Below are 22,005 nucleotides of genomic sequence, written 5' to 3' on the forward strand. Positions count from 1 at the left end.
ACATGTTAAAATTCAACTTAAGTCTCAATATTATCACACTTCTTTTTGGCTGTAGATTATACATTTAATAAGGTGTATCTTATATAATAAACATAATAAAATAGTGTATACATATTTCTCTTCAATTTGTATTTAAGCTTAAGAAAATAAGTGTTCTTATTATCAATAAGTCTACATCATTAAAATCAAATCTGTGGTTTATTATTCACTTCTGCTAAAGAAATAATCATTGTTTGATATCGTTAATTGCTTTTACATTATCAATATTATATAAATTTTACTATTATTTAGTCTTTATGCAATTTGCTAATTTATACAATTTTATATTTAAATATACTTTTATTGACTATATAAATTACATACAAATTCATATGTAAAGTTTAACTATGTTGAAATAAGAAACCAATTTACATTTAATTATTCCTTTATTGCAAATTTTAAATGAAATTATCTATGGAATTGAATAGTTGATGGCAAATATCGATTATTCCGTAACTACACGAGTTACAGACAAGCACCGCAAAGCAATACAAACATGTGAAATGGGTCTATTCCAGAAGCTCGCTCTATTCCTGGGAATTAGGAAAAAGGAGGTAAATGTTCTGGTCATCGGATTGAATAATAGTGGCAAATCGACTGTGATTAACCATTTCAAAAATGATGAGGATAAGGCCTCGGATATCGTACCCACGGTCGGATTCAGCATCGAAAGATTTCAAAGTAAGTAATGATTTTACATTTAACATTTCCATTTGTCAATGCTTATTAATAGTGATGCTGTGCAGTATTATTTTTTCAGTAATTTCTTCAAAATACGCTTCATGTTTTACAATAAATTACAATAAGATGAATGCATTAATAATATATGTTTTTCAGATCAAAATTTGGCGTTTACTGCCTTCGATATGTCCGGTCATGGTAAATACCGTGATCTTTGGGAACACTACTACAAAGACTGCCACGGAATCATCTTCGTCGTGGACAGCAGCGACAGATTGCGCTTGGTCGTGGTGAAAGATGAACTGGACATTCTGCTGCAGCATCCCGACGTGTGCAATCGAAAAATTCCGGTGCTCTTTTTCGCCAACAAGATGGACTGCAAGGATGCGCTCAGCAGTGTCAAGATTGCCGCAGGATTGGGCATGGACAAGATCATGGACAAACCCTGGCACATATCTGCGAGCAACGCGTTGACCGGCGAAGGACTGAACGAGGGTGTAGAATGGCTCACACAGCAGATTAGGGAGTACATTGTTAACAACAAATTCTGATCATCATCTTATTAATATCACCCATGAGTAATAATAGTATTACAATTAAGTTTTTGCTTTTTAATATTTGAATAAAGTTTTTACACTGAAGCATTTCAATTATGTTTTTATTATTAAACTTAAAAGAACTCTGTATTTATTCTAACCGAAGTTAAGAAAATCTGATTTAAAGTCGACGTTCTACAGAAACTTAAATACAAATTCAAATGATGGTTTTCAGCGCCATCGTATGGAGTTTTAATTATTTGTTGATTATAGTTTTCATGTACAGGTGGTGCTTCAGTGCAGCTATTGATGCGAGTTATTCTAACCAGAACTAACAGTAAAATTCGAATTCGTACGTGGATTTGTTGAAGGGAAAGCGTGAATTTAATTGCAATAATGCCGTTTGATGAGGAAGCTGTGAAGCAGAAACTTTCGAAGGAATTGCAAGCAGTACACGTGGTAAGCTCTTGTGATACTTTATTATTACCCCGCCCACTTGACTGTCAAACAGTCCAAAAACAATCCTCGATAACCTAAGAATATTGACAACCTGATTTGACCCTAACAAACGCGTTATCTGCAACTGTTTGCGTGGTCGTTGTTGTGGAATATGTGAATCAGTGTGAGCGTCCACGACCAAGATGTATTCATCGGAGATCGCGTGGGCGAGTTTCGGCGTTCTCATTTCCATATTGCTGAAAGTATGCATCAGCCTGCATCCGTATTCTGGACATGGCAAGCCCCCGATGTTTGGAGATTACGAGGCGCAGAGGCACTGGATGGAGATCACCTACAACCTACCAACGAGCATGTGGTACCACAATTCCACTGTGAACAACCTGAACTACTGGGGTCTGGACTATCCACCATTGACAGCCTACCACAGTTTCATCTGTGGATACATTGCACACCTGATAAATCCAAAGTTTGTGGAGCTGGGAAGGTCCCACGGATATGAAAGTGAGGAGCACAAGCTTTTCATGAGATACACTGTACTTGCTGCTGATGTACTGATATACATACCTGCAATCATATTCTACTATATTGTGAGCCAAAAGATCTACAATCATCATTGCAGGAAGAAAACTAAGAATGCTGGCAACAGTTTTGCACTGAAAAGCGCCATAGTCGTTAGTTTAATTTACCCAGGATTAATTTTAATTGATCATGGCCATTTCCAATATAACTGTGTCTCCCTGGGATTCCTGATTTTCTCTATTGGATTCTTGTTCATGGAGAGAGAAGTGCTGTGCACAATTTTCTTCTGCATGGCATTGAATTACAAGCAGATGGAATTGTACCACGCCTTTCCATTTTTCTTATATTTATTAAGCGTTTGCATTCCAAAACCTGGAGAGTCGCCGATCATTGGATTCTTGAATGTCGGTAAACTTGGGATCACCGTGATTGCAACATTCGGCATACTCTGGTTCCCATTCATCTTTGAAACTCGTCATTTCCTGCAAGTCCTGCACAGGTTGTTTCCTGTCTATCGCGGAGTCTTCGAGGATAAAGTAGCAAACTTTTGGTGCACGTTGAACGTCTTCAACAAGCTGAAGGATTACTGCTCGAATAAAATGCTGCGATACTGCACGTTCGCCACTTTGACTGCGATCCTGCCTTCGAGCACGGATCTGTTTTTGAGGCCGAATATCAAGAAGTTCGTGCCGGCCATAATCAACTCGTCGCTCTCGTTCTTCCTCTTCAGCTATCAGGTGCACGAGAAGAGCATACTGCTGACCGCTATACCGGTGCTGTTGTATTTACCGCAGAAGCCCATACCATGCTTCTGGTTCCTGTTCATAAGCAATTTCAGCATGTTTCCGTTGTATGTCAAGGATGGCTTGACCGTCGCGTACGTTGCGCTCACAGTTTTCTACACGGTGGCTTTCCTGTTCTGCCACGAACGTTGGGGCATCGACCTGAAGTCGGATAACACTTTCTACATGTTCTATAAGGAGGTCATGCATGTGATGACCGGGGCGCAAAGCAACAAGCGTAGCTACGGCGATATTCTCGGCATCACATACAGGCACTTTCTGGAGAACCGGAAGCTTCTCAAAAAATTGGCGCTCTACGTGCTACTCGCCATTTCCCTGCTCGGCTCCGTCATCCTCACGTGCATTTCTTTAACATTCCAACCGCCGAAAAGGTACCCGGATCTCTTCACCGTGGCCATCTGCATATACTCGTGCGCGCACTTTATCGGCTTCTTAATTTACTTCCACGTGGTGCAGTTAGGTATACCTCAGAGTTTCTGCAAAATTAAGCAGCACTAGTCAATTAGTTTAGAAGTATTGTACAGAGAGTTGTATATTTATTTTATTGGACATTAGAGATTGTGATATTAGCACGGTGAAGTGCAATCAAAGCGTTTCTCAGTCATGTTCAAATATCTTTTATTATTGTGTATGTAATAAATTTGATTCCCCCAAGAAAAAAAGTGATATTTCTTAATTTATACATGTATAACATTATTCCTTTCCGATTTGCATGCTTTCTGTATGTAGATTAATATATTTAACAATTGTATTGTGTAGATTATTTGGCAGTTAGTTGAAACATATCATCGTTTCCTATTCGTAAATGTGATTGGAATAAATTGTGAAATGTCTATTTTGTCGTATTATTATTACATTATCCCAAACCATGATTTAACCTGTGTTCTCTTTAATTGTACTACTTAATACATGCACGTAGAGTTCAAAGGTTCAAACTAATTTTAACCCGTTTCTTTTTTATTGTAAATAACTCTGTTCGCTCTCGCTTCGCAATCTTTGTACAGTATTTAAAGGTGCGTCTTTTATTTCGTTTAAGGTAACGCTGGCAGAAACCAGCGGTTGCAGTGATAAATACACGTGCATCGTAGTGTCCGATATATTCAAAGGAAAAGGTCCACTCGAAAGACACAGGTATAACCTATTTAAGAACCAATTGATAAATCTAAGTATGCTATAAACGCATTGTCTTCATTTATTTAGATTGGTCAATGGTGTGCTGAAAGAGGAAATCAAAGACCTGCACGCCTTTTCCCAGAAAACGTTCACCACGGAACAGTGGGAGAAACAAAAGAAGAACTACGAGTAATTCAAAATGCCGCAAAAATTTAACCACACAGGTAATTCTCGTTAAAAAAATATATTAAATAGCATTATTTCAACTTTGTTATTCTTGTTGTAGTCAAAGTTTCAGCACCTGGGAAGGTAATCTTGCATGGGGAACATTCCGTAGTTTATGGAAAGTTGGCTATCGCTGCCAGTCTGGGCCTTAGGACAACACTGAATCTTAACGAAACCAAGACGGATAATTTGCATTTGCACTTTGATAATTTAAAGCTGAAGCTTCATATTCCAATTAAGGTATGTAATTTATTAATTTTAAAATCTGTTCTATACTCGTATAAATTTGAGAAGTGTTCGTTAAAAAATCAGTGTTTATTATTTGGGTTGTAAAAAAGATCAACAAAATATTGAATCTTTCATAATTTGTGTCAATAAAAGTAGTGTTTGATATCATAAATCTTTTATAATTACACACATATATTTTATGACTCAAGTTGTTGACATTTGTTGTTTAAGTAGTTTCTACTAAGTTTTGATTGGTTAAAAGTAAATATTTAATTAATGTATTTAAATATAATTTCAGAAAATTAAAGCATTATTTGATGTAGAAGGAATACCTTTGGTATCCAGTTACAACTTTTCGAAACCAGAGTGCATCAATCAAGATGTATTACTGGAAAAGATAAATCTGCTATTGAAAGAACTTTTACCCCAAGAAGAGTCCAATGTTAAACTGGCAGTGTCAACGTTTCTCTTCCTTGTATGTGGAATGTTGATACCATCAAAAGTGAGTCTGCAGTCGATGGAAGTATCAATAAATTCCGATCTGCATCTTAACTCTGGTATGGGAAGTTCCGCTTCCTTCGGTGTCACGATTGTTGGTTCTCTCATGCAATACCTTAAACTTAAACTGAAAACTGCCAAAGAGCAATCAGACTCGTACGATTTTCTAAGATGCTGCGAAACTGGGACTTTCAGTGATGATGAGCTGCGATGTATTTCTATGTGGGCTTTTCACGCGGAGAAGATAATACACGGCAATCCATCGGGAATCGATAACTCGACGTGCACCTACGGATCAGTGGTAGAATTCCGTAAAGGCGAGGAGCCGAAGCCGCTGAGATTAGGAAAACAGCTCAAAGCTATGCTCATCGATACCAAAGTCCCGAAGAACACCAAAGCTTTGGTTCAGAAAGTGCTGGACACAAAACTGCGGTTCCCAACGATAATCGAAAATACTCTTGATTCTATGGAAGTTATATCCAACTTAGCAGTGAAGACTCTGAAGGCGATGGACGGGAAGAACGACAAACAATTTCATATTCTTGGGGTAATTATTTTGTAATAATATGTTGTATCCAACTTGATATAACTACTACTTAGTTGCTAACTATATTCCAAGATATATTTCTTCAGAAAATTAATTACTAATTACTGTATTTCAGGAATTGGCTGATATGAATCAAAACATGCTGAGGATATTGGGAGTGTCGCATGATAGTATCGATGAGATTTGCATGGTGTTAAGTAACTTCGGTTTACATGGAAAGTTGACGGGCGCTGGCGGTGGCGGTTTTGTGCTCGCAATTGTTCCGTACTCCATAGAAGCCGCGGTTATTCAAAAAGTACAAGATTTGTTGCAGGCCAAAAACTACGACTCTTGGATACTCGACTTAGGTGGTCCAGGTGTTATGATTCATTAGACTTGTGTTTGGTTAAATAAAATAAATTAATAAAAATAACCAATTCTTATAATTACAACAAACTTAAAATAATTACTTATTAAGTAATAAGGTAAGAGTAGTTGATATATTAATTAGATGATAGTGTAAAATTGAAAATAAGTAGTTTTATTAAGTAATCAGTTTTGTTGTATATGTATAAATAATTAAAATTAATATTTGAAGCTAATTCGTTAATATTCTATGGTAACGCATTTAGTCTTCAGATATTCATTCAGAGCCTCTTGGCCCAAGTCTTTGCCAAATCCGGATTGTTTGAAGCCTCCGAACGGAGCGGCGACGTCGGTTTTGTTGTACGTGTTTACGAAGACTGTGCCAGCTTCGATTTTCTCAGCGAAGCGCATAGCCTTGCTCAGGTCTTTGGTGAAAACGCCAGAAGCTAAGCCATATTCTGAGGCGTTGGCCCTCTTGATCACTCCATCAAAATCACTAATATAAGAAGGAAATATTAATTGTCGTCAAGAAATCAGTTTTCGTGTATATATTCTTACCCATTTTGGAATTTGCTGATGCACATGATAGGTCCGAAAGATTCCTCGATGGCGATGTACATGTGATCCTCGACGTTGCTGAAGACTGTGGGTTCGAAGAAGTATCCAGGCCTCTGCATCCTGCGACCACCCAACTCCAGCTTCGCCCCATCCTCAACACCCTTCTGCACGAATTCCAGAAGCTTCTGCAGATGGGCGAGATGGTTCTGAGGACCGTGACTCACGGACCTGTCCAGCGGGTCGCCGATCTTCATCTTTTTCGTTTCTTTGACGACGCGTTTGACGTACTTATCGTAGATGGAAGCCTCCACGAAAATGCGGCCAGCTGCGATACAATTTTCACCTTTATTGAAGAACACGCTTTGCATTCCCTGAAAGAAAAATTACAATGTAAATGTGATATAACGTAAAAAAGATATTTTAATTTTACCAATCGCACGGCCTTGTCGAAATCGCAATCGCTGAATATAACCAAAGGTGACTTGCCACCCAACTCCAGTGAAACTTTCTTCAAGTTGGAGGTGGCGCAAGAGTTCATGATGACTTTTCCGATTTCCGTGCTTCCAGTGAATCCAAGTTTCCTGACATCCGGATGATTGGAAATTGCGTTTCCAGTCAAAGATCCTTCAATCAATTATATATTGTAGTAAATATATTTATATAATTAAATTTATATTTACCGGTTCCGGGGACAACGTTGATGACACCTGGAGGAATTCCGGCGAGCGCCGCTAATTCAGCGAATTTCAGTGCGGTCAAAGGACTCACTTGGGCGGGCTTGATTACAACAGTGTTTCCTGCTGCCAAGCAGGCAGCCATTTTCCAGGAAAGCATCATCAAGGGATAATTCCATGGGGTGATCAAACCGCATACACTAAAATCGGAAGTTATTAGTAAATATTTGAAAGAGCACGTCGCAATCGAGTTTCCTACCCAATTGGTTCTTTCTTCGTAATTGTTAAGTTCTTGTTTGGTCTAGCATCGGAGATTGGAACTGTAGTTCCTTGTATCTTGTCGCACCATCCTGCGTAGTACCGCCACGTCTCGATGGACATGCCGACGTGAGTTTTCAGCGCCAAAGTGTAGACCGCTCCGGAATCAATAGATTCTAGCGTGGCCAACTCCTCCTTGTGTTCCTGCATCAAATCGGCGAGTCTGTAAAGGAGATTTCCGCGCTCCCTTGCACTGATTTTGCTCCATTCCCCGTCCTCGAATGCCCTCTTGGCAGCAGCAACGGCTTTGTTAACATCGTTCTTCGATCCAAACTGCACTTGGCAGATGACTTCTTCGTTGGCGGGATTCACGGTTGGGATCGACTTTCCACCCTCGGCATCAACGAATTCACCGTCGATGAACAATTGGCATGGGAACTTCAGATGACGTTTGTTGACTTCAAGTTCTATCGGTCTGTAAACGATCTGCTTGACCTCGTTAGCGCCCCTGTGTTTCAACACGACTGCAGAGCAGAACTCCATGAATTCCGGTGACATGAAAACAGTTTCGTTTTCCAAATCTATCTTTACGCAGTCTTTAACTTCCTCCACCAGTCTGAAACGCATCGCATTAATATCTAAGCAAATTTCAATTCGTTAATATTTAACTAACCTGACGACATCCATGGAACCGGCGCCGCACGCGAAGAAATCAGTTTCATCTTCGACTTCCAAATTGAGGATTGCGTTCCAGATTGTCCGGATATTCTCGACGAACACTAATTCTTCTGCAGTGTAGTCGATTTTTATTTGATCTGAAGGTTTGTTCATATCCGCAGCCAATTTTACTTTTTCTATAAAATAATTTTGATTTAATAATATGTGCATAGAATTATTGACTTGTCTTTCTTACTGTTAATTTTTATGCGCTTTACGTTGACCATGGATCCGTCGCTTCCTGTTAGAATGAGTCCTCCTTCATGGACCAAACCGTTTGGAGCATTTTCAATTTTGATTTCTTCGCCGTTCGGTTTGGCTTCTGTCCACATGGAGGAACCGAACAAAAGGATTTCTTGGTAATCTTCTCTTTCGGGTAAAAGCACCTTGCAACTCGCCCCTGGTACAGAATCCATTCCTCTGATAAAATTGTGCAGCTCTCTCCCGGTTTTCGTCCAGTCAATCTGTTGAAGATGCGGCTTGTTCAACATCGCTTCGTAAGTCGCGAATTCTTCGTTTTGCGTTATCCTCGGAGCGGTGCCATCTGCTACCATATCTACGGCTTTCGCAACGGCTTCAACGCCAACCGGATACAAGAATCTATTATAGATGGTATCCACGGTGTCATCCTCTTCGAGTGTGCACTTTTCTTGAAGGAGAATTGGGCCGGTATCAAGACCATCGTCGGCCCAGAAGAGTGAGAGACCGGCCTCGCGGTCGCCGGAGATGAGTGTCCAATTGATGGAACTCGCACCTCTGTGTCTCGGAAGAATGGACGGATGGTAGCAGATGCTGTGATAAGTGGGATGGTTGATTACTTCCATTGGGATGAATTGCGAGCAATAAGGGAGGACGTTAAGATCAGCTTTGACGGACATGTACATGTCAAGGATTTCCGGAAGCGGTTTTCCGGCCTTCCTCCATGACTTTATCTTGAAGACAGGGACATCGTTTTCTTTTGCAATTTTAGCTGAAAAAAAAAACAGAAATAAATTAAACTTTTACTATAGTTCAATCGATTTAAAATTGTATAATTATTACCTAATGGATCTTCTCTGTTTCCTTTATCCAAAACGGTGAATACACCGACGATGGTGTGTCCACGATCCTGGATGGTTTCAAAAACGTCGGCGGCAAATTGACTTTGACCAATCAAAGCAACCTTTAATGACTTTTCCGCCTCCATCTCGCAATGCTGCTGTTGCTAGAAACAAGTTAGAAAATTAAGCATCATTATACAGATATTTACTACTATAATATTGATACCAATATTGATTTCGCTTATTTAAATATTATATCTATGTTGGAAAACACTTACAATAATAGTAATTGCAAAAGAAACGACTAAAATACACTATGAGATGTAAAAGTTATTAAAACTCCTATCTCGAGACTGTTCACCAGCAAACTAAATTCTGGACCTGAAGGGCAATAAATCAAGAAGGGAGAGTCATAAAAAAAAGCTTTTTTATTGAAGTCCTACCAGAAATTGAATATTAACGTTGGCAGTAGTTTTAAATGCAGACATTTAAAAAATAAACAATAATTCGAAACTATTTAAATTCTATATACTAAAGAAAAGTAAGCAAGTTTTAACGGTTTCAACTGTTTGATTTTGGTTATATTTGTTGTTTCTCTATTGGTAACATTTACTACTTCTTAGTACTACAGGTAAAAATACCAAATAGAAGCGATTTCGCTAATCTGGACTTTATTTCGGATAATAGTTCACCAATTTCCTTGACAACTTAATAGAGTTGCCATGTAAATTGTCTATTATTTGCACATGCAATTGATTTGATGCACGTTGTTACGTTTGATTTCTATTTCCAGCATCATTTTGTGTTCAAATCTTTCTTGCATGGAAATGACCATTGACCCGTTATTAATATTATATCATTCCGCCGAAGCGTGTTTGGAAAGTTTATCAGTGTTTGGAAAAAGAAAATAACAACACTCGGTAATCTCGTAATTATAAATATAAACACGAATTTATTGATCGATTCAAATACACAAACAAACAAACATAATAAAAATTTTAATCATCTTTATACATAATTGTTTGTATTTAACACGTTGTTAATTCATTCATTATAAATCAATTTTTATTCCTTGAGAAAGTTAATCATATAGTTTGTTGTTGGTTCGTGTGTAAGCAATTATTGCGAAACTGCATTTATGGTAAAAACAATTATGGTAAAAAATAAGAATTGCAGTTATAGGCATTTCATGCGAACGCTATTTAGGACATGCCAAGTGCACATGAATGCGCATTGTGCGAGAGTGTAAATTCTCGTAGTATAGAAACTTGCAATTACAAAGAACGTTCCTTTCATTCTTAGATTCTAAATAAAGTAAACTTAACGTAGTCATTAGAAAATGCTTTGCATTTCATTAATTGCAATTACGAATATACGTATTTTTACAATTATTAAAATTCAATTTTTATATTAAAATATAAAAGAGCACAAACGAAGTAAATTGTAAGAAAATTGTGGTGTATAAATTTCTTTAAGAAATACTTATATTTTTTTCAAACTTTTAATGAATAAATTTTGTTTTCAAAACGTAAATTTCAAGGTCTGATGTCAAGTGGACGTCAAAAAGAAGAAAAAAGTATACTTGTAAAAGAAACTAATTGTAAGTGGAGGCTAGTTAATAACCTTATGTAACAACGTTATTGATGCATTTTTTTAAAACTATTATTTGAAAACATTTCCTTTCTAATGCCAATTATAATTCACACAGCAAGTTTAATAATATGTTACATAATTGTTGAATACTTTAATCATTACAATTACAAAAAAACGTCTGAACTTTTCATATTCATTTCATTGCATTAATAATTTCAGATAAAAAAATATATTGATTTTAGCTATATCTAAATTAATTTATGTTGTTTCGAGAATTATTCAAATGATAAATAATTTGCAAAAAATTATTGACTCTAATTTTGTCCAAAATTAGTAATTATTCGGGCTAAAAGTATCTTTATTAGGATTTGTTTCCAAACGATTATAAAAAGTGTAAAATTTAGGAAGAAAAACTTTGGTTTTTGGCTGAAATATGGGACAAAATTTGGAAATAAAAGTTTCTAAATAGGAAAGTTAACAAATTATAAAAATTCTAATATAGTTATTGCAAATAAAGCTCATAGCCTTATTTTCCATATACCAATAATCAAATCAAAGCAAAATTTTTTTAGTCATTTTACTGTAAAATAATTCATATCTTCTTCACTATACTTCAAATTAGTAATAATTGTAACATAATAATTAAATGTAATTTCTAATATTGTAATAATATTGATTTGAGTTCAATAATGGAAGATATCGAAGAATCGACTTACATTCTGTCCCATCCTAAGTAAGTGAGTGACTTTGCCTTGTAGAGTTCGTCTTAAGTATGTGTTAAACCGTGCACCATGAGATCGTAAAATTGAATTGACAAAATGCGCCTGCAACGTATTTATATTCACTCAGCTTTTATAACATTTGACTTTTCCCATTCTTTTAATCGCGCCGCGATTAAACGAATCCGAGATGCATGTGTGTATGTTATACAGTGTGAGCCAAGAGATAGCGACGACGTCTTCGAAAGCTTCTTCGCTGAAAAATCGCAGCACCGCAAGACATTCGAGTCGTCCGAAGACTTTTACCGCGATGCAAGTTTTTCTTAGAGCGTTTCCTCTCCATCCATGGAAACGTGTTCTGGCCGCAATTCGTTTACCTTTTTCGTTCAATTTTCCCCATTCGCAAGTTTTAATTGAACGGAACGAATGTATAATTGATTTGTAATTATCCACTGTGTACCGCAGCTACTACATATCTCGCGACCACTGACTTTAAGGTCAGTGGTATAATTTCTTGAACTGGAAATAACTGGATATCAGGAGTCCAATTATACACATTATTATTTTTTTTTGTTTTTGTATGATTATTATTATTATGCGGACCGATAACCCTCGGTGTTTTTGTTTACACAACCATGGGCGACGACCGGTGACTTTTTGTTTGTAGACCTTAGCGAATCCTCGACTACTCCAATCCATCAATTTTACCTTTCCGCATAAGGCATGCATCAAAATTAAAAAAAAAAAACAAGAAGAATTCTTCAATTTTTCAAAGAGATTCTGCAAATTTCCAATAATTAACAACATCAGTTCATTAACATAATTCCATTTTTTTGTGTAAGCTTCTGCGTCAATGATTATCAAGAAATAAACAGGAAAACATCTTTCATCATCCGTCCATTCCTATCTTACTTAGGGATTAGTTTCTCTCTTTATCTGATACAAGAGTAAAGTTACTCAAAATAATTACATTTGCAGCGCATAAAGAGATTTGTTTGCGTTTTTTTTTCTATTAAACTAGTGTACTGTTACATGATTTATTATTATCTAACATTTCATGGTTTTTAATAACGTAAACAACTGATATTCGTATTGTATTTAGAGCATTTCGTTTTTTTATACTGTAAATCAGCGTTTCTCGACCTATGGATTGCGTTACATTGACAGCTGTCCACAAAGTCAAAGCGAGGAACAAGTGAAAAACTGTTAGCAACCAAATATTATGACACCTGTCATCTTGTGTCAAAGTGAGGAATTGGTGAAATGCTCCCAATTGCTGTACAACTACAAAGAAATATGGTTGAAAAACGCTGCTGTAAACATTATTGTACTAGTGAAACTTGTTGCATATTAAGTCGTGCAAGGAAAGACATCCCGTTTGTGTTTCAAGCATAGAATTATGATACGTTTCGAGTAAACAAGATTATGAGGTTGCGCGATGAATGCAATAATTATTGTGTTTAAATTTAGATCGTTCTTTCTTCAGGATTTACGCTTGATGTATTCGAGTTCAACATATAATATAATATGAAATTACAGTACAGTTAGATGCGTATTTGGATATCTTGTACTATATTTACGTTCTTAAAGAACGTGCAATCAAAATTGGTTTCTTTATATATACAGTGCGCTTAACGAGTTTAATCCGTGTCAAAATTTCCGGATTTTTACTCGTGTAGTGAAAAATATTCAAAGATACACATAATATGTGTACAAGTTTTAAAAATGATGTAACAGGCGCGCAATCTGGGACTTCTCTTCTCTTCATCACGAGTCATTTTTCTTACAATTTATTTTGCTCGTTAAACGAAATGCTCGTTATGCGAGGTGCTCGTTAAGCGAGGTTCCACTGTATATATAAAGAAACCAATTTTGATTATTTTATTTACTAATTGAAACCTGTAATTTGATTAATTATCTAAACGTTATGGTGGAAGTACATAGCAACGGATATGGAAATAAAATGTGTTTTTGTTTATAAGTTGCATGCGAAGTCAATGGAATATGATGAAAGGTGTTGCGCAACGAAATGTTATCGTTGCAAAAAAAAAATCATTACAAAATAATAGGTTCTCTTCTCGTGATTTTTATGTTTGGTTCGTCGCGTGTTTCGAGCCTTATCCAATATCATCAGGTCATTTCGTTCACTTTCACGTGAATGTCACATACCCATACACACACAATGCAAACCACCCGAAGTGTCTTTCGAAAAACATCATTGATAACAGGAATCGAGTCGCTTGCGAAATTTCCCAAATTAAATATACAGAAAAACAAATGTATGTTGCTTGATTAGACAACATGTTTTTGATTGATTAGACATTTTAGTGATTTCCTTATATACTATACTGTGGTATCATCTATTTGGCTGAAATATGCATTTAAAAATAACGTAATGATACCTGATTCTAATTCGACTTCAAAATATAAGAAATGAAAAATTAACGCTGGTGTCTTTATATTTCAGTAATTTTATCAGAAACTATAATAAATATAAAGGATCCAAAAGATGCATATGAAAGTTGGATATTTCTGGAATGCAACGTGTATTCATATATTGCTGTAGTTTCAATCACATGTTTATAATTTGCAAATGAATTAATGAAAAATTAACGCTCGTGTGTCTCGTGTGTAATTTTCTCATAAATTTTAATAAATATAATAGATCCAAACCAAGCAAATGAAAGTGGAATATTTGAGGAATTGAACGCGTGTTATTTCTGTGGTTTCATCCATTTGCAAATGATGTTAAGTAAAATTAACGCTGGAAAAAATTTTAGTGATTTTCTCAGAAACTGTAACAGAAAGAATGGATCCAAAATATTTATATGAAAGTTGGATATTTGTGGAATGCAACGTGTATTCAAATATTGCTGTGGTTTTATCTATTTGTCTGTAATTTGCGTTCAAAAATTAAGTAATCAAAAATTAACGCTCAAAAAAGTTGAATTTGCGAATATGCTGCCACCTCTTGTTCAGTGTATTAAGTTCATAAAAAATACTCAAAATTTACGTACCAGATAATATTTATATTATAAATATTAAAAACTTTATTTAAAGTTTTATATTGTGTAAAGATATTATTTGTAAATATTTAAAACTTAAAAATATATTGGTTTATTTGAACTACTGCATAATATGATCTGCCACCATAGAGGTCGCTCGTTCATCATTATTTACAGTCTCGCTGGAAGTGTCAAATTCATTGCACCCTTTTTTTTTGTTAATGCTGTTATTTAAATAATAGAAAGATCGTGAATACGTAGCGAAAGGAGATCATGGATAAGTTGGCGAATTACGGAAGCGACGACGATTGCGAAGAGGAATCACCGAAAACCAACAATTCCGTAAGTTCATCAAACATCTTCTATTTCCTCCTCTCAACGCATCCACATTATATAATGGCGACTCGCTCCATATAATAGAATCAACAAACACTATTTATTTACACCCACATGTCAACTTATGATACAAATCGCGACAACAAAATAATTTCATGTTTATTGGTATTCCAAACACTTATTAATGCAAATGTTTGATGAATGCTATAGTATGATCATCGTAACTTGACAGGAAAATGAAGATAGAAATGTGGCTGCAGCATCCACCTCGATTGCACCAAAGACTGTGGACACGAACTATGATAATGTTGGAATGGAATTGAGTGAGGTATATTATCCCTTTTATCTCTCTTGCTTCTTAACTAGTTTATCTTTAGTCTTATTTTATGTTTTATATTTATTTTTTATTATTATTATTATTTATGGGAGACTTGTAGGTTTTCTTGTTATTTCATATATTTTTTGGTATGATTGTGGGGTTTCATAATATTTGATTGATTTACATCTTGTGACATTACTAGTGGTTTCATTAAGTACAAAAACATTTTGATGCTGGTGATAATTTTATGTGTGTGTTTGTGAATTGGGTAATTCTTCATACTTCATAATGATTACAGCAAATTTGCTTGTCACTACTTCAGCCAATGTCTTGTGTCTAGTACAAAGCATTACCAACATCGAAGGATCCTTTTGGAAGATGCCTAAAGTAAAGTACTTTTAAAGTAAGTCATTACATTTAATTTTCAATTTAAAAAAAAAACAAGTACTTTCCCATCTTATTTAACAAAGAAATAAAGAAAAAACACGTTTGTTTGTCACACTCTTAAAGGATACTTAATATTATTTGGAAATGTATAGGCATATATTGAAAATAACTGCAACATTACTATTTCTGTGAAACCTTTTCTATCATGTCAATTTAATTATTATGAAACCTGTTCAGTTACCTAAAAATGTATGTGCATATATAACTATTTATGGTTGGTTTTATTATTATTTATATTTATACATAATTTTCTTGTGTTTACCAACATTTTCGATTTTAATTTTTAAATCAGGTTAAGGTAATAAACACACACACATGTATAAACAATCATATTACTTTATTATTCATTTTTTTAATTAAAATTCTCGTTTTATTCGTATGATATTAACTCTATCTGTTAATATATGATAAAGAAATAATGAGGTGGTCTCACACACACGTCGTTTCATCCACGATGTTTTGGAGGTGCTTTTGGGATCACATCTGGTGAGTATTTGCACACACGAGGGAAACAGAGTTTTTAAACAATTGCAATTCACGATAAAAAGAACAAATGGATTATTTGAAAACTATTATATATATTAAAGAAAACAGTCTCAAAATTTTCCACTACTTTTAATTTCTATTTTATTTATTTTCAATTATGATTTTTGGGATCAAGATTTGACTGGTCAGTAACACAGACTTTATATGTAACAGTGGGTAAATACTGAATTGGTTATTATTTTATTTAATCTAGAGTAATTTTTAGTACTATAGAGGATAAGTAATTAACACATTTGTTCATGTTAAATTTTATATTTTTTTTTATCGTAGAATTCGCATATTATGAAATACCGAATTCTTCGATGTATATTTATTATTATTTTCATATATATATATTAAATTATTAATAATAACTAATACCTTTCGAATGTTAAATAGAAAATATCTGATGTGTATTTTGCATATAGGTAAGAGGCAACCTTTTTCTGCAGGAATCGGACGGATCTATGCGTAGTCGGCATCGCTCAAAGTCCTCAGAGAGACGTACCTCCAGAGATGCAGAAAGGGAGAGGAGGTTCAGGACGAGCCCGAAATACAGTCGGAGCACAAGAGAAACAGATCGTGGCGATGACGATCAGAGGAGGAGAAGAGACAGAGAAGATCGCAGGGATCGTGACGATCGTAGAGATAGGGAAGATCGCAGGGAACGTGAGGAGAGACGCGATAGAGATGATGATCGTCGTGACAGGGACAGGGAGGACGATCGACGTGACAGGGAAAGGGATGATGATCGTCGTGACAGGGACAAGGATGACGAAAGGAAGAATAGAGGTAAAGACAGAGAGGACGAACGGCGAGATACCAAGTATCGCAGGGATAAATACCGGGATGACAGGAGGTGGAGGAGATCCAACAGCCGCGAGAAGTACAGGAATAAATCGCCAACATCGAAACGATCACGTCGAAGCTCGAGCAGGGAAAAGAAGTATCCTGCTGCAAAGAGATTTGATAAAGCCGCCAAATTGGCGAGTCTCGAGAAAATGGGTCAGTTACTCGACTGCGTCGCTAATTGAAACACGGAGTATTAACTATTCACTAAAATTTTAGGCATCGATTTGAAAGTACCGGAAGAGGTGGTGGAAAAGATTGTGCCGCAACAACAACCTGCAACTGAACCCCATGTAATGTCTGAAAGTAAATTTTTCATCCCAGGAGTGACCGGACGGCTTCGCGAACAAATGGAGAAGAGGAAGCAATTGTGGCAGAAGAAACCAGCTGAGCCTGAAAGAAAATCATCACCAAATCCTGCTACATCTACAACCTTCAATAGTATTGCATCGTCGGGTTCGGGCTCAAAGACTGGCAAAGTTTGGGAGACAACGATTTTCGCCCAAGATCAAGATGGTAATTGCTTTATTAAGTCTAGTCTAGCGGATAATTGCACGTATCAATATATATTTTAGGGAAGCAAGCGAGCAAATTTAAACGTTTAATGGGAATTAGAGAGCCGGCTGGAGGAAACGGCAGCAATGGTGCGAAGCCAACAGACATGGTCAAGAAGCAGGAAGAGCTCTTCCATACCATGGAGCAGCAGTACGAAGTAGCCAGAACTGCGACGCACACGATGCGTGGTGTCGGATTGGGCTTCGGCAGTTATCAAAGATAATGAAAATAATTTAGTTTACGTAATATATTTATTTCAAATAATTTTAAACGCTTTCGACATTTGGCGACGCAATTGATATTCTCTATTCACAGAACCATAGATATTCGATTTCTGTGTATATCCAAAAATAATGGATACATTTACTGTAAATAAAATTTGTTTATGAGCAAATATGATCGTTCACTTCTTTCCGTCGTATTGATGAATACGCGAAATCCATCCCCCCTTTGAATTATACATGTTGTCAAAAAAGTTGAAAGTTTGACATTATTGATCAGCAGCGCCCTCGGTATACACAAAATGCAGTTGTTTTACAATCATCGATTGTTTTGGATAATAAATCGCAGCAACAACAAACACGGTTTGCTATAAATTTGTAATCTACGTTAGACAAAATGCCGAAGGAGTGCTCTCTGAAATCGCTCGCATGGTGGATAAAGGATTTTCCCGACTTCCAAATGGACGGCGACATCATATTCTGTGTTCCCTGCAAGAAGGCGGTGAGTCCCTGGCAACGGTTACACACGGTTTAATTTCTTAAGTTTTATGGCAGTCTCTATCTAACTGACGGCATTGTTTCATTCATTATCTGGATTTTGCTATTTCTCTATTATACAGGGCGGAAATCGAAAAAAAAAAAATATTTGCTTGTTTTTTTTTAATACTTTTATTTGCCTTTGTAGAATAGCATTCGTACGATTCATTCGGTTTATCAATGTAATTGTGTATTGTTACTTGATTGTACTTTTGTTATTACAATTCCCGCTAGTGAAGCGAGATAACTCGATACTATTCCTTCAAATTATTTATGTAACTACCACGCCACTGTTTACGATCAATACATATGTTAGTGGTTGTATCCAGAGGGCGCTTCTGAATTTATTTGAAATTTTCACATTTTATTATTATAGCTTGATGCTTATTTATTGTTGATAACATAAAAAAAGTGAGTAGTGTACAATGGCCTGCGAGATTATATGTAATTTTCAATATTGTTGCAGATTCCATGCAAAACAAAGAATCAAGTGATCTCGCACATTAATAACCACAAGAAGAATGAAAAACCCAAAGCAAAATTGAAAGCGAAGGAGGATCCACCGTTGTCGCCTACAACTTCCGCTACCAACGATTCGTTCAAGTACGATTTATGTAAATCGCTTCTAACCAGCAACATCCCCTTGCAGAATCTCGACAATTCCTCTTTCAAGCAATTCCTCGAAAAGTACTGCAAGAAATGCATACCTGAAGAGAGCATCATGCGGAAGGTGTATTTAGAGGATATCTATAGTAATGTCATGACCGAGATTAAGGAATCCGTTGGAACTAACTATTTCTACGTGATCATCGACGAAACCGCGGACAAGGCTGGGCGTTACATAGGGAGCATAAGCTTGGGCATCCTGAAGACTGACTGCAAGGGAAAGCAATACCTGATCACCATCAAGGAACTAAGCCAGTCGGACTACCTAACAGTTTCCAACTTCATAAGCACAACTCTGAGTAACTTCTTCCTACCCGAGAAGGTCCCGGCGGATAAGGTTCTACTGCTGGTATCCAACTCGAGCCGCCACATGGTGAAGGCCGGCCAGTATTTGAAGACAATGTACAAAAATCTCATCCACGTCACATGCATGCTGAACGGTCTGAATCAGGTGGCGGAGGAAATCAGCGAGCAAGTGCCGGCCCTGACTCGTTTCATTACGAACTTTGAAAACATATTTTACGAATCTCCCCTGAGGCTGGAGACGTTCAAAGAAAAGTTACCGCATTTATCGCAGCCGCCGCAAGTGGTAAAATGCAGATGGGATACTTGGATGGAGGCCGCTTTGTTTCACGCCAAGTACCATCAGGAGGTCACGGAAATAATTCACGAGTTCTCGGAAACTACTTCGTTAATCTCCGAGTGCAGACGTTTGCTGGAAAGGCCTCAGTTGAGAGAACAGACGACTTTCGTCGAAACCAATTACAAGTTCGTTCCGAAAGTAATGTCTATGCTGCAGGCGGGTATCGTTCCGCTCGAGTCTTCCATTAAATATCTGAAGATATTTGAGGAGTACGTGCGAAGAGTGAGAGGTGGCAAAGGGAGCATCATCATCGAGAAATTGGACGAGGTTTTTATCAACAACGTGGGTTTCCAGTCCTTAATTGCTATCAACGACATAAACAACGGTGAGACCAACCAAATATTCAATCTAGACTCGGAACTGGCCATGTACTTCAAGTACGCTCCAGTTACTTGCATGGATTTGAAGAGGCATTCGCAGGTCTACAACTCGCACATATCCAATCCAACCGGCTTCACCAATGAGAACTTTGATAAGGAGACCATCGTTAGATACTACTACAGTTCGAAATAGTAGGAACAAATACTCTACACTAAATGTTTATTGTAACATATGTACAAAACTGATATTAATCGTGCATATAGAATAGTCGCATCATACGAATTTAAGTACTGGATTTAAGACCTAAGATTGTTGTAAACTTCATATATTTAAAACGAATGTAAAACTAAATGTCTATTTTATACTTGTTTATGTAAATTATAATAAAATATATTTACTAGTTTCAATCAAACATGATTAAACAATTCATAATTTTATTTTTTAATATCTTTACCTTATATCCTTGACGAGCAATTAACACGTACAATAGCGAACAATTATATCCTATTTTGTGTTGCTTTTACGTCGCAAAAAATTAAATATTGTTGCGATCCAAAGTGGCCAAGTCCGTCACTGTCTTTGAATAGCATATATTTCAAGCGCCATCTAATGACCAAAAATATTAATAAAAAGTTTGAAAATTGTTTATCAATTAATAAATGTAATATTTCGCCTGATAGGATTAATAATACTTGAATTTGCTACAATTACAACAGGCTAACGTTAATAAAAATATTCAAATTTTATAATTTGCAAAGATTTTCTTTAACTTAGTTCTATACTAAAGTGTAGAATTGTTATTTCGTTTTATTTATATTAAAGATATCGTGTATTTTGCTAGAATATTCTTATATATTACAATTTACAAAATGTATTGTTTTTTTTTTTGATAAATTAGCTGTAGTGGTCAATTTAGTTGTCAAATATCTTATGCAATTTGGCGGTCGATCGCGTTTAATCATTTTGGGAAATGTAGTACACAATATTTGTTTAGGGGAGATAGCGCGAGTTCAAGGCTTTCGATTGAATCGCGTCTCGGATGAACTTTGTTACATAATATTCTATTGCGCTCCGAATTTCTACCAGCTTGCAGGACGTTTCGTTCGATCAGTTTCAATTCGCCATCCCGAAGATGTCTAAGGTAATCAGGAAGATCATCAGCACCGCCAAAGCCCCGAAACCGGTGGCGCCCTACAAGTAATGCACTGAATAATAATAACTCGATAGATATAATTTACTCGACATTTTCATTAACAAAAAGAAAAACAATGAAACAATAACAAAACTTGTTTCAGCCAAGCGGTTGTCGTGGACAGGATGGTCTACGTGTCCGGTGTATTGGGAATGGACAAAGATACCAACAAACTGGTCAAGGGAGGCGCCGCCGAAGAGGCTAAGCAAGGTTTGAAGAACTTGGGACACATCTTGGAGGCTGCAGGTTCATCCTACGCCAACGTCGTGAAGAGCACCATCTTCTTGAACGACATCAACGACTTCCCAGCCGTCAACGACGTCTACAAAGAATGTAAGTTCCAAATCGTTCGAAAGATTCGTTCGCTGATCTTCAGTTTTTTGCAGTCTTCACCAAGGATTTCCCAGCCAGGTCGACCTATCAAGTAGGAAAATTGCCGTTGGGCGCCACCGTCGAAATCGAGGTCATCGCTTGCACCGGAGAAGTTGAAACTGTCACGCCAAAATTGTAAAAAAATAGGCAACAAGGAATAATAGTCAATGTATATAATTATGGAATAATATAAAGATTTAGACGGTTGTTTGTAAATACTTTTTATTTAATTTCATTCAACATGTTAACATTATTACAAATATTTCAAATCCATTACAATAAGGTGCCCTAGTTATACAAGATATGTGCTACAAAAAAAAATATCGCACGTTTCCCATCATTATCCTGTCAAATTAGTCATTCCCTTAATGAGTAACTTTATTAATTCCTTGATATATAATTCTTGATATATATATAATTTATCTATAAATATATAGTGTAATATGTATAATTATCATATATATT

General features: G+C 36.3%; 6 protein-coding genes across 11 annotated transcripts; 5 read left to right on the plus strand and 1 right to left on the minus strand.

Moving 5' to 3' along the window:
* The first annotated feature begins 542 nt into the window (after nt 1–542).
* LOC108569609 (ADP-ribosylation factor-like protein 6) lies at nt 543–1,288 on the plus strand. Its single transcript, XM_017931226.1, has 2 exons — nt 543–720; nt 877–1,288. The coding sequence occupies exons 1-2, from the start codon at nt 543–545 to the stop codon at nt 1,269–1,271; spliced, it is 573 nt and encodes a 190-aa protein (XP_017786715.1). The 3' UTR covers nt 1,272–1,288.
* A 459-nt stretch (nt 1,289–1,747) lies between these two features.
* On the plus strand, nt 1,748–3,808 carry LOC108569629 (dolichyl pyrophosphate Man9GlcNAc2 alpha-1,3-glucosyltransferase). Its single transcript, XM_017931253.1, has one exon. The coding sequence runs from the start codon at nt 1,898–1,900 to the stop codon at nt 3,533–3,535; it is 1,638 nt and encodes a 545-aa protein (XP_017786742.1). The 5' UTR covers nt 1,748–1,897; the 3' UTR covers nt 3,536–3,808.
* A 463-nt stretch (nt 3,809–4,271) lies between these two features.
* On the plus strand, nt 4,272–6,057 carry LOC108569630 (mevalonate kinase). The gene is made up of 4 exons (XM_017931254.1): nt 4,272–4,374; nt 4,437–4,615; nt 4,902–5,648; nt 5,764–6,057. Exons 1-4 carry the CDS (start codon nt 4,350–4,352, stop codon nt 6,019–6,021), a joined length of 1,209 nt encoding a protein of 402 aa, XP_017786743.1. The 5' UTR covers nt 4,272–4,349; the 3' UTR covers nt 6,022–6,057.
* A 95-nt stretch (nt 6,058–6,152) lies between these two features.
* On the minus strand, nt 6,153–11,667 carry LOC108569633 (cytosolic 10-formyltetrahydrofolate dehydrogenase). Its single transcript, XM_017931261.1, has 9 exons — nt 11,550–11,667; nt 9,242–9,404; nt 8,397–9,170; nt 8,157–8,337; nt 7,485–8,099; nt 7,232–7,425; nt 6,982–7,175; nt 6,552–6,922; nt 6,153–6,489 (listed from the first exon to the last, which is right to left on the minus strand). The coding sequence occupies exons 1-9, from the start codon at nt 11,559–11,561 to the stop codon at nt 6,234–6,236; spliced, it is 2,760 nt and encodes a 919-aa protein (XP_017786750.1). The 5' UTR covers nt 11,562–11,667; the 3' UTR covers nt 6,153–6,233.
* Nucleotides 11,668–14,722: 3,055 nt separating this feature from the next.
* On the plus strand, nt 14,723–20,326 carry LOC108569631 (uncharacterized protein ZC262.2). 6 transcript variants are annotated; one of them, XM_017931259.1, is made up of 5 exons: nt 14,723–14,899; nt 15,126–15,221; nt 16,613–17,189; nt 17,253–17,549; nt 17,609–17,993. In XM_017931259.1, exons 1-5 carry the CDS (start codon nt 14,831–14,833, stop codon nt 17,809–17,811), a joined length of 1,242 nt encoding a protein of 413 aa, XP_017786748.1. In that variant the 5' UTR covers nt 14,723–14,830; the 3' UTR covers nt 17,812–17,993. The 6 variants fall into 6 exon arrangements, with proteins under 6 accessions (XP_017786748.1, XP_017786749.1, XP_017786744.1 ...); XM_017931260.1 differs by having other exon boundaries at nt 16,637–17,189; XM_017931255.1 differs by lacking the exons at nt 16,613–17,189; nt 17,253–17,549; nt 17,609–17,993 and adding an exon at nt 18,813–20,319.
* A 708-nt stretch (nt 20,327–21,034) lies between these two features.
* Nucleotides 21,035–21,758, plus strand: LOC108569607 (ribonuclease UK114). Its single transcript, XM_017931223.1, has 3 exons — nt 21,035–21,173; nt 21,272–21,501; nt 21,555–21,758. Exons 1-3 carry the CDS (start codon nt 21,109–21,111, stop codon nt 21,677–21,679), a joined length of 420 nt encoding a protein of 139 aa, XP_017786712.1. The 5' UTR covers nt 21,035–21,108; the 3' UTR covers nt 21,680–21,758.
* Nucleotides 21,759–22,005: the final 247 nt, after the last annotated feature.

This window comes from Nicrophorus vespilloides, unplaced genomic scaffold, assembly GCF_001412225.1.
Source record: "Nicrophorus vespilloides isolate i.1.1-1 unplaced genomic scaffold, Nicve_v1.0, whole genome shotgun sequence".
NCBI lineage: Eukaryota > Metazoa > Arthropoda > Insecta > Coleoptera > Silphidae > Nicrophorus > Nicrophorus vespilloides.